General features: G+C 38.1%; 2 protein-coding genes across 2 annotated transcripts; both read left to right on the top strand.

Annotated features, from left to right (window-relative positions):
- Positions 1-909: 909 nt before the first annotated feature.
- On the top strand, positions 910-5,220 carry LOC148419207 (ninjurin-1-like). Its single transcript, XM_088423956.1, has 3 exons — positions 910-1,068; positions 4,105-4,342; positions 4,691-5,220. The coding sequence occupies exons 1-3, from the start codon at positions 952-954 to the stop codon at positions 4,837-4,839; spliced, it is 504 nt and encodes a 167-aa protein (XP_088280082.1). The 5' UTR covers positions 910-951; the 3' UTR covers positions 4,840-5,220.
- A 450-nt stretch (positions 5,221-5,670) lies between these two features.
- On the top strand, positions 5,671-12,327 carry LOC148419206 (ninjurin-1-like). Its single transcript, XM_088424512.1, has 3 exons — positions 5,671-5,853; positions 10,542-10,779; positions 11,407-12,327. Exons 1-3 carry the CDS (start codon positions 5,797-5,799, stop codon positions 11,553-11,555), a joined length of 444 nt encoding a protein of 147 aa, XP_088280638.1. The 5' UTR covers positions 5,671-5,796; the 3' UTR covers positions 11,556-12,327.
- Positions 12,328-12,335: the final 8 nt, after the last annotated feature.

Genomic DNA, 12,335 nt, shown 5'->3' with positions numbered 1-12,335 from the left:
ATTGTCAATGTCTTCACATGTGCTTAACATACGAAGGAATCGAAATTGCGTTTCTCACTATCCTCTGTGTTTTACATGTACAATAACAAAGTGCAGGTGCACAAGACGAGACAATCCTAAAACTAGATTTTTATCAATAATAACGTGCAGTATGGTAGGGCTACTTTGCCTAGTGTTGGGCTAAAAACCCAAGAAAAGAATAAAAAAAATAAAATAAAAAATAAAAACGAAAACCAGGTATGGCAACTTTTAATGCCATTACCCTGAGTATTCATCCCATGTACACAGAAAATCTGCAAGCAGCTTGAAAACTTCTTAATGACCAGTCAATTTACTTTTAATAATAATTCGTTTATAATTAAAATTCATTCAACCCCAAAGACATGTTTTAATAGTACAAACATCATTTTCATTTTTTTCATGTGTTTAGCCAAATGAGGATCTAAAAATGGCTGTTGCTAAAGGAATCAAGTGCTAAAGTCATACATTGGGGAACTAAGTACTAAAGTAACCAATTACTTTAGGTAATTTACTAAAGTAGCCTAGTTGATGACTTATGTACTGTTAAAGTACTACTAAATTAGCAAAGTAATTGATTGAGGCACTGTGATTTTAATTTACCCGGTAAGCAAGTCAATTTCATCACTTTTACTTTCCCTTGTTGAAATATTTGTTATTTTTGCATCTTATTTTCGCATCACTTGTTCCGAGCGTGGCGAGGAAAAAGAGGAGGGAAGCCTCATCATGACAACGAAACCAGTGGGTGTACTCGCCCGGTGTTGCCGCGGGTAAGTCGGTGAAGGGGCGGGAGTGTTGGCTTTACTATCGCCCACTTGTGACGTCACGACAGGGTTGTAATTCCACGGACCGTAACCGCGTGCCCCCACACGCTCGACCACCCCGCCAGTTTCAACATTCCTGAATTAATCCTGATTCCGAAGACCGATCGTTATGGTTATGGCAATCGATAACTTGGAAATGAACGGCGAGGCGAACCGGAGCGGCAAGGTGGACCCGAACGGCGAGGTGGACCGGAACGGCGAGGCGGACCGGAACGGCGAGGCTGAGGTAAAGCGGTACCATTATAACGGACTGAACCCCCCTTATTATAGGCTACTTGTGATGGGTTTAGCCACTGTAGGGGATAAATCATTGGGGCTCCGCACAGTGTTTACTTCAGGCCTACACTTGAGCGAGCAAAAAACCCGGTTCTGATTAGTTTCCGTAGTTTCCGTTTCACGACGAGCGTAAAGTAAGGAGCGGAGTTCTTTTGAGCGTCTGACAGCATTCGGATGATGGAATTGAAAAAAAATCCCTATAAAAAAAATGAAACAATGTGAAGCACTGGGACGTATTTTTTAGGCAGTAGTGTACTGTACACAGTATAGTGTTTTTCGTTAAGTTAGAGCCAAAACAAATTTTTGGGGGATGAACACAGTACATGCAATACACACGAACAAATTAAATTTCAGAAGGACTAGCTGAAAACTTGCAAGGGATTTGCAAATTATCATTTTGTATTAAGTAAAAATTGCCAATTAACAGCATGAAATCAAAAAGATCATGATGTAGAATTGTATCTTTTAAGCAAATTGCAAAGGTACAGTCTAACATTTTTGTCTGGTAATGGGCAACAAGTTACTGATGAAATAACGATGTCAATTTTCTTGTTGTGATGAAATAATGATGTCATTTTTACTGACTGGAAATTGAAGCGTCCAATCAGATAGCTCTGATCTCATGCATATGCATTGCTGGTCATGTAAAATAAGTAGTTTTCAAAGTGGGGTCTGCCATCCTCAGTTTTTATACTGTGTTAAGCCGCTGGGACAAAGGCGTGTTTTTCTTTTTGGCCATTTACCTTATGGCCATTGTCACATTTTATTTATCACTATTTTGTTATCTCTCACAACATGCTGTATTTCCTATTACATAATCAGCATGTAACTTTGGGAAATCATTCTCCTGAAAATCTTGATCTGGATATACTGTAGTGGTTTTACTGTATTTGGGGGTTGCTAAAATAATAATGGTGATAGTAAGAATAATGATAATAATAGTAGTAAAAGTGGTTCATATTTGATAACTGCTTGAAGCATTCGTTGTTGAAGAGCACATAAATATGACAGCAGTGAATTTATGAACTAATTTATGAAATATGTCATTGCCGTTCTGCCATACCACAGAATACAGAATAACAAAGAAAGCAGAGAACTTCTAATTGACATTTATGGGAGCCGCTTTTAAAGGGTCCTTTGGTATGTCTGTCGATCTGTTGTGACAGCTACATTTCTAAAAGTTTTGGTTTGGATTAGGCATAATATTATTATTGATTATTAAGAATTCTATTGTGTGAAATAAGACATGACATTGTAAGTCAAGTAACACCGTATTCTTATCATCATGAACATATAGGACAGGAGTGGCTTTACCATGAAATGGGCGTACCTCCAAAATTGCAACATGTCATTTGCAACATCAAGCAAGTATTGGCAACAAAAACAACTCTTCAGCAAAGCGTGGTATAAGGGTTAGGGTTAGGGGAGTTTGAGGTTTTGTTTTGTTTTCCCCCCCAATCCATCTGTAGAATTCTTTGGGTTATTTTTATTCAGCCTGAGTAAACATAGAGTGAATTAACAACAATTCCAAATATCAGCCAGTGTTAGCACTAAACCTTCAGACATCTGCTGAAAAGGCACAAAAATGTCAGAGAAAGCCTACTGGAACATCAAAACTTTATCTAGAGTTGATCGGGGAACTTTAAATGGTAACGGTTGTGTTTTAACATGAGTACTTTGAATGTGATTTGTTCATTTTAAACCCACAGTTACATTCAATTGAGAGGCTGTGCTCACTTGTGAAACTACATTATCAGTTGTTGTTGTTGTTACACCCCTTCTTCAATTTTATTATATTATATATTATAAGTTATAATACCAGTTTTGTTATATTACTAGTTTTGTCTACTAAAACCCATCCTTTGTGCCAATAAACACACATGCTGATGGATCTTTTGGGAAATTCCATCATGCAAAAAAAAAGAAAAAATACTCGAATTCCCCTATAAGGAAATGAAAGTGTACAGTACTTTACTTCTTAGTTGGGATTTAGTATTTATGTTTTTGAAGTCACATAGTATTTCAATGGCACCTTGGAAAGCTGAATATTGAGTTGAGAAGTGAGAATAGTTTCCATTAAACCCAAATCATTCAAGTTCATGATAGACACAACAAAATATTAGTAACATCAAACTAATCAAGTGATATTTGGAGAGATTCATTAGTTTGTTTACAATGTGCACAGTATGTGAATAGATAGATAGATAGATAGATAGATAGATAGATAGATAGATAGATAGATAGATAGATAGATAGATAGATAGATAGATAGATAGATAGATAGATAGATAGATAGATAGATAGATAGATAGATAGATAGATAGATAGGAGTGTTTTAAGAGCTAAAAAAGTGATTAAATAATTATATTTGTACTTAAATGTTTAATCTCTTCCAAGGTTTCTCAGAAAAACCCTCAACCATTTTTTTTAATTTTTATACACTGTTATTGTAGCAGATAAAAAGATTGTTATACAACAACAAAAAGTGGCATCTGTTATTTATGGTCTTTAACAGCCTTTAACAGATGCTGTTGTAACCATTTATCTTCTGCTGTATTTGGGACTAGTCCCCAGAGCTGGTTTCAACCTTTAGTTTTGGCTGTCAGGAGGAGCGATTGTTTTCTTTTGTCAATGACAAAATAATTAGGGGAAAAAAACATTAAAATGGAACATCTGTTCAATACATTGCAGATTTGCAGAAATGAAGTGTGTTTTCTAGTTTACTTTTACAAAGAGCATTACTATAGCTTGCTACATTAGCGTTTTTGTTGCTATTTTTAACAGTGGCTGCAATCACAGTTGGGTGCTTTGCATTTATGCAGTAGGCTAAACTTGAGTTGCACCTTCCATTTTGGCTGTCGCAGACTTGTGTTCTCAAATTTAATTTGGCAAAGAGCTTTGCTATACCTTGCTACATTAATGTTGCAGTTAGAGTGGAACAATTTGATTGTATAGGGTCCTCGTGTTTATGGTGTTGTTGTTCCAGGTTCCACTGCACGACCACCAGATGATGCCAAAGAGACCCATGAACATGAATCATTATGCCAGGAAGAAAAGCGTAGCACAGAGCATGCTGGATGTAGCGCTACTCATGGCTAATGCCTCGCAGCTAAAGGCAGTGCTGGAGCAAGGCCCAAACTTCTCCTTCTACACATCGATCATCACTCTCATCAGCGTCTCTCTCACCCTGCAAATCTTCGTGGGAATTATGCTCATTTTCCTTGGTAGAATTGTGGTTGTTTTCTCGTTATTTTTTTTCTTTACTTTCACTACAAGTATCTATTAGAGAACCTTCTATATTTTCAGCTAGATGTAACCTGACACACCATTTGGCTGATTTCACAAAGAGCCTCTTTCAAATACATTCGATACAGAGATTATTGAAAGTGTCTCATTTAAAAAAAAAATCAAGTAATGCCAGCAAGTAAGGCCAAGCTAACTATTAATCAAAAGGGAAACACCGAGTTAATAAATGTAACGTTACTGGTTAACTGGTAGGCAGTTTTCTACTGTCCCCTAGTGGACAGAGACAGCCCAACTGAGATTAATGCTACGGTTCCTTTCTCTTGCAGTTAAGTGGAACATGGATGATGAAAGCAAGCACTACAGGTTGAACATCATGGAGAACATTACCACAACCTTTGTTTTTATCATCGTCGTGGTCAACGTTTTCATCACAGCCTTCGGTGTCCAGCGGCCCATCAACGACCTCAAAGAGTGACCAGGATGGTCTAACTGCCTGGTGGAATTACTCAATTACTTTTTTTTTTTAACGTTATGCTCAGGTTATTGCGACTAAACAACTGCCTTATCATAACAATGTTTTCAGCAATACTTTTTGCCACTGATTTTTTTTAAGTTTTAATTTCATGAATGATACCATCTTACTTTACATCCCATGATTCCTTAAAACAAGTTTTGTCTTCCTGCATGTCTCACCCGAAAAACTGAACAAATGTTACACTCGACATGTTACACTTTACATAAATCTAAAACTCTAATATTGTGAAAAATAGCATTCTAATTACAGACTTTTAGGCATCAACCAAGAAATGAAACTCCTTATTTTATTGTATACTATTTGTGCTATGCGACCACTTCTGTAAGACACGTTTATGGAATACATTCTGCCAACGCTAGAACGTATTGTATTGTATTTTCTAGCAGCGTTGCGCATTAGTGGTAAGCACATCCGCCACTTAGTTTTGCCATTGATATGTACCAATATTTATTAAAACATTTTGCAGCATCCGCATTAGCGACAGCCGGGCTGCAACACCCATTAATGTGCACTAGATGGCAGTAAAGCATTGTATTTTGGTTGCCAACGTTGCGGGAAAGCAAGTCAAGTTCATCACTGGTTTGACTGACTTTCCCTAATTGGAATATTTGTTATTTTTGCATTTTATTTTTGCATCACTTATTCCGAGTGTGGCGAGGAAAAAGAGGAGGGAAGCCTCATCATAACAACGAAACTAGTGGGTGTACTCGTCCGGTGGTGCCGCGGGTCTGCCGGTGTAGGGGCGGGAGTGTTGGCTTTACTTCCCCCCCGTGTGACGTCACGGCAGGGTTGTAATTCCACTGACCGTAACCGTGTCCCCTCACTCGCTCGACCACCGCGCCAGTTTCAACATTCCTGGATTAATCCTAGTGCTAGGAAGACCGATCGTTTTCGAAGATGGCAACAGATGACTTGGAGATGAACGGCGAGGCGGAACGGAACGGCGAGGCTGAGGTAAGGCGGTACCATTAGAACGGACCGAACCCCCCCTTATTATAGGCTACTTGTGATGGGTTTAGCCACTGTAGGGGCTAAACCAGTGAGGCTCCGCACAGGTTGAAAAGAAATTGTCCTTCTTGGTTGAATCTTGCCAGGTTTTGCCCACAATTTACTTAAGGTCAACATTTGACGGAGCAAAAGACCCGGTTCTGATTAGTTTCCGTTTCACGACAAACGTAAAGTAAGGAGAGGAGTTCGCTTGAGCGTATGACAGCATTCGGATGATGGAATGGAAAAAAAATCCCTATAAATATTTTCAGCAATGTGAAGCACTGGGAAGTTTTTTTAAGGTAGTAGTGTACTGTATACAGTAAAGTGTTTTTAGTTAAGTCAGAGCCAAAAAAAAAAAAACCTTTTGGATGATCACAGTACATACAAAATACACACGTACAAATTACATCTCAAAAGGACTAGTTGAAAACTTGCCAGGGATTTGAAAATTGTCATTTTGCATTAAGTAAAAATTGCCAATTAACAGCGTAAAATCACAACGACCATTATGTAGGAAATTAGAATTGTATCTTTTAAGCCAATTGAAAAGGTAGAGTCTAACATTTTTGTTTCTTAATGGGCAACAAGTTAGTGATGAAATAATGATGTCATTTTTACTGACTGGAATTTGAAGCATCCAATCAGATTGCTCTGATGTCATCCATTTGCTGGTCATGGCGACACAAAAGAGCCGGCTTTTCGAGTAGGGATCCACTACCCGCAGTTTGTGGCTCCACAAAATAACATGAAAAAAAATATTGTCATTTGTATGTATTTATTCTAAGTGCATAAATACCTATATATGCAGTTAAGATGTGTGTGCCAGTAAAAAAAAAAAAAAAAAAAAGTAGTCAATTCCTTATTTATTTAGCTATGTAAATCTGAAAACTTCTGCAATCTAGTGCATATGTGAACGGTATGCTCCGCCCCTATTTAAACATTAAGAAGACTATTTACATTCTGGTTAGCACATCCATCTCAGGGATTCAAGTTCCAGCTGGCTCTGGGCTTCCTGTGTGGAGTTTGCATGCTCTCCCCAAGCCCATGTGGGTTCTCTCCGAGCACTTCAGCTTTCCCCCACACTCCAAAATCATGCATGGCAGGTGTATTGGACATACTAAATTGTACTAAATTGTCCTTAGGTGTGATTCAATGTGTCAGTGCTTGTTCGCCTATGTGTGCCCTGAAATTGGCTGGAAACCAGTTCAGAGTGTCCCCTGCCTACTGCCCATAGTCAGCTGGGATAGGCACCAGCAGGCCTGCAAACCTTGTGAGGATAAACGGTTCGGAAATGGATGGATGGATATTCTGATTAATTTTAGCTCTTTCAGGTGTGTGCAAACTGGATGCCAGGTGGCAGTATATCTGTCAACATGTGTTGCTGCAGTCTTTGTGTTCACATATCCGTCACTTTAAGACAGCACTAAAAATGGATAGAACCCAAACCAATAAATATTAGTATTGTACAGGCAAAGTAAATAAAGAAAAACTACTCACTCTTTGACAGGTGTGAAGAGGAGTGATACTCATGGCGACATTCTTAGCTGTCATACTGTACATGTAAAAAAAAAAAAATGAACTGTGGAAATGAAAAACAAACACACACCGCTGTGTACGTTTTGTTCTCTAATTACTCATCTCCCCTCATAGTCAGTAGTCATGTAGTATTGAACAGCCAGGACAAAGGCTTGTTTTTCAATTTACCGTTCGGCCAACATCGCATTTTATTTATAGCTGTTTTGTTATCTCCCACGACTCGCTGAATTTCCCATTGCATAACGTCCTCAGTGTGTAACTTTGAGACATCATTCTCCTGAAAATCTTGCTCTAGATAGGCTGTTGTGGTTCTATTGTATTTGGGAGTGGCTAAAATAATAATGATAAGAATAATAATGATAATCGTAGTAGTAAAAGTGGTTAATATTTAATAACAGTTTGAAGCATCCATTGTTGAAGAACACATAAATATGACAGCAGTGAATTGTATTAACTAATTTATGAAATATGTAATCTTCATTCTGCCATACCACAGAAGAACAAAGAAAGCACAGAACTTCTAATTGACATTTATGGGAGCCGTTTCCCGCGTAACGTTCCAGAGGTTTTATAGGCCCACAGGAAGAACCCAGTCCAAATTCTTGGGAAAGGCTTTCTCCAAATTCAACAGCCGGAGAGAAAAAAAAAGGGCAAAGAAGATTAAGGAGAGAGGGAAGTGAAAAGGAAATCGTGTCATGATTGTGGCACTCTGGTCCACAATTTAGAGTTGTCAGTTGTAGCACAAGGCAGGCCCTTGTTGAACTGCTGCTGTGTGCTCGCTGCAGATGAGACCTTGACAACTCATCTAGGCAGAACTTGTCCTGTTGCCAGTGGTCAGGGCTTCCTCTTATGTAAAAATATGGGCATACAAAACAAGGAAGTCTGTGCATGGCCTCTTCCTGGCTGGAATGACCAACCCATTCCAGTCAAAGTGGGCCTAATACCACTTTGGATTTGCATCTGCTGTTATTTCAACAAGGCTGAGCATGCGAGTGTATTCAGTGCCGTGTGTGATTCACCTTTGGCTTCATCTCACTGTCTCTATGAGGAGGCCATTTTGTTTTAAAAGAAACTGCTCAAGTCTAAAAAAAGGACGTGCTTTTATATAGCTTTTATGAGACGATTTGACCTTTGCAATGAAAGCAGAACTGCGACCTTGTGGATCATGACAGTGTTTCAAGTTTTGGTTTCAGCTACTAAGCACTTTCCATGAGGGTTTCCCCACCAAGAAACACACAGCGGGTTTAACGTTGTTGCGCAATGCTTGAATATACTGCTTTCAAAGTGCCGTTCGGTATGTCTGTTGATCTGTTGTGACAGGTACATTTCTTAAAGTTTTGGTTTGGGTTAGGCATATTATTATTATTCATTAAGAATTCTATTACTGTTACACCATCTTCTCATCTTCATGAAAATATGGGACACGAGTGGCATTACCATGAAATGGGCGTACCTCCAAAATTCTTGAGTAAACATAAAGGTTATTAAGAACAATTCCAAATATCAGCCAGTGTTAGCTCTAAATCTTCAGGCATCTGCTAGGAAAGGCACAAAAATGTCAGAGAAAGCCTACTGGAACATCTGAACTTTATTTGGAGTTGATCAGAGGCACTTTAAATGGTAACAGTTGTGTTTCAACATGAATACTTTCAATGTGGTTTGTTTGTTTTAAAAACACAGCTAAATTCAGTTAAGAGGCTTTGTTCATTTGTGAAACTACATTAACAGTTATTGTAGTTTTTTTACACGCCTTATTCAACTTTTTTTTTGTTTTAGTTATGCAGGTTATAGCTAACATTAACAGTGGATTTTTTTTAAATCATTTATGTTGGCCTTATCAGTTTATTCCAAAAAGACCTGGCATTTTTACAGCCATGTGTCGACTTTTTCTAACTAATCTACAGGCGGTGTGCTGTTGCAATGTTCAGCTATTCAACCCGATTTGTGATGTGCTAGGATACAGTGCAAGGTCATTTCGACCCAAAGATAGCGGAAGGGACAAACAGCTGTCAAGCTCAGCACACTAGGAAATGATCACATGACTGCAGATAAATGGAAGACAAAAAAAAACATAATAATTCTACAAGTTCTTGACCAATGGGAATACTTTGGGCTAGACTCTAAGAGCACCAAAGTGCGCTACATTACCAATGTGATCTTACTCCAGTGAAATGGAATATCTTTAGGCCACTTCTTCTGAAATCGTTAAAATTACCTACAATAATACCTGAAGAGAAGAAATATTGTCTGTGATAGCGAGATTAATTATTTCTCATATACAGTAGTTTGCCATGGGACCATTACACAATCTCGATCTATAGCAAGACCTGTATGATTATATTTTATTTTTATTATTATTATTATTATTTTTACTATCAGTAAGGAGGCATTTTTCATTTTAAAGACCAACAGAAGGAAACAATTTAGTTCCAACTGTAAGGCACTAAGAAATGGTTTCTTCTACTAAGCCTCATCCTTTGTGCCAATAAACACACATGCTGATGGATCTTTTGGGAAATTCCATCATGCAAAAAAAACACAAATCCTCAAATTCCCCTATAAAGAAGTGAAAGTGTAAAGTACTTTACTTCTTAGTTAGGATTTAGTATTTACTGTATGTGTTTTAAGTCTCAAAGGGCTTCAGAGGTGAAAAGAAGACAGACAGACAGACAGACAGGTAGATAGATAGATAGATAGATAGATAGATAGATAGATAGATAGATAGATAGATAGATAGATAGATAGATAGATAGATAGATAGATAGATAGATAGATAGATAGATAGATAGATAGATAGATAGATAGATAGATAGATAGATAGATAGATAGATAGATAGATAGATATTAGTGTTTTAAGAGATAAAAAAAGAGTGATTAATTAATTATATCTGTACTTAAATTTGTAATCTCTTCCATGGTTTCTCAGAAAACCCCTCAACCATTTTTTAATTGTTATACACTGTTATTGCAGCATATAAAAATATTGCTATACAACAACAAAAAGTGGCTCCTGTTATTTATGGTCTTTAACAGCCTTTAACAGATGCTGTTGTAACCATTTATCTTCTGCTGTATTTGGGACTAGAGCTGTGCTTATGCTTGTGTTGTTGTTCCAGGTTCCCCTGCACGACCACCAGATGAGGCCAAGGAGACCCATGAACATGAACCATTATGCCAACAAGAAAAGTGTAGCACAGAGCATGCTGGATGTAGCGCTGCTCATGGCTAACGCCTCACAGCTGAAGGCCGTGCTGGAGCAAGGCCCGTCCTTCTCTTTCTACACACCGCTCATCATTCTCATCAGCGTCTCGCTCACCCTGCAAATCTTAGTGGGAGTTATGCTCATTTTCATTGGTAGGATTGTGGTTGTTTTCTCGTGTTTTTTTTTTTTTTTTTACTTTCACTACAAGTGGCTCATGTTAAAGAACCTTCTATAGTTTCACCTAGAGGTAACCTGACACACCACTTGGCTGATTTCACAAAGAGCCTCTTTCAAATCCATCCGAGACAGATATTATTGAAAGTGTCTGATAAAGAAAATGAACTAAGTAATTGAATGAACACTATGAATGAAGCACACGATAAATTATTTTCCTCGCCAAGTGATTAGTTTCTCAGTTGGGCCCCTCAGTGTAGTTTCTGACTGTTGTTTCCTTCCCTAGCCTGTCAAATTGTGTCCTTATCTTATCCTCACAGTGCATGCATGCTATAGTGCAAAGCTGCTAATTTTAGAGCCACATCAGGAAAGAACTGCCTGTATATCGTCAGAATGTGCTCATGCGTAAAGCAGCAAGTTTTAAAAGTGACACCATTTACTTATCTAAAAAGTAAGAAGGCCAAGCTAATTATTAATCAAAAGGGAAACACCGAGTTAATACATGTAACGTTACTGCTGCTTATCTGGTAGGCAGCTTTCTACTGCCCCCTAGTGGACAGAGACAGCCCAGCTGAGATTAATGCCACGATTCCTATCTCTTGCAGTTAAGTGGAACCTGAATGATGAACGCATGCACTACAGGTTGAACATCATGGAGAACATGACCACAGCCTTTGTTTTTATCATCGTCGTGGTCAACGTTTTCATCACAGCCTTCGGTGTCCAGCGGCCCAACAACGACCTCAAACAGTGACCAGGATGGTCTATCTGCCCGGTGGAATTACTCCAAAATGCGTTTACACTGACGGACAACTTATTTACTCTGCCTGCAAAACTGTCTGGCGAATGCACACACAGATGCTTTTGTCCTGGAATTTGACCTCGCAGGCTCGAGGAGAGCAAATGTGCACCGAGGATCAAATGACTCGGTCAGGTGAACACAATCCACCTTGCAATGACTTTGTTACTTTTCTAAACTGTGGTCAGTATTGGGTTTTGTGAATGTGGCGTTTTTATTTTGACATTTTTTTTCTTTAATATCATGCTCAGGTTACTGTGACAAAATAACTGCCGTATCATACAAATATATTTTTAGCAATACTTTTTGGCACTGGATGTTTTTATTTTTAAGTTTTAATTTCAAGAATGATACCATTTTACTGTACCCATAATTCCTTAAAACAAGTTTTGCCTTCCTGCATTACTCGAAAAACTGAACGAATGTTACACTTGACATGTTACACTTAACATGAATCGAAAGCTTTAATATCGTGAAAAATAGTATTCCATGTACAAGCTTTTAAGCATCAACCAAGAAATGAAGCTCATTTTACTATACACAATATGTGCTATGCGACCACTACTGTGTACTTAGGCTGAAAATGCATATCTTAGTTAAAACCTTTTAAGTGTTTATTTGTTTTCAACTATATGTTTTATAGTGCTTTCTATGGACTAAATCTCTTTTAGATTTTACTACATGCCGCAATACACACTGTGACGACTATTTTAAATTAAAAGTATGATCAAAACA

Source organism: Hippichthys cyanospilos, chromosome 9 (genome assembly GCF_059441005.1).
Source record: "Hippichthys cyanospilos isolate Australia breed blue-spotted pipefish chromosome 9, RoL_Hcya_1.0, whole genome shotgun sequence".
NCBI classification, from domain to species: domain Eukaryota; kingdom Metazoa; phylum Chordata; class Actinopteri; order Syngnathiformes; family Syngnathidae; genus Hippichthys; species Hippichthys cyanospilos.
This window is presented reverse-complemented; position numbering and strand designations above follow the sequence as displayed.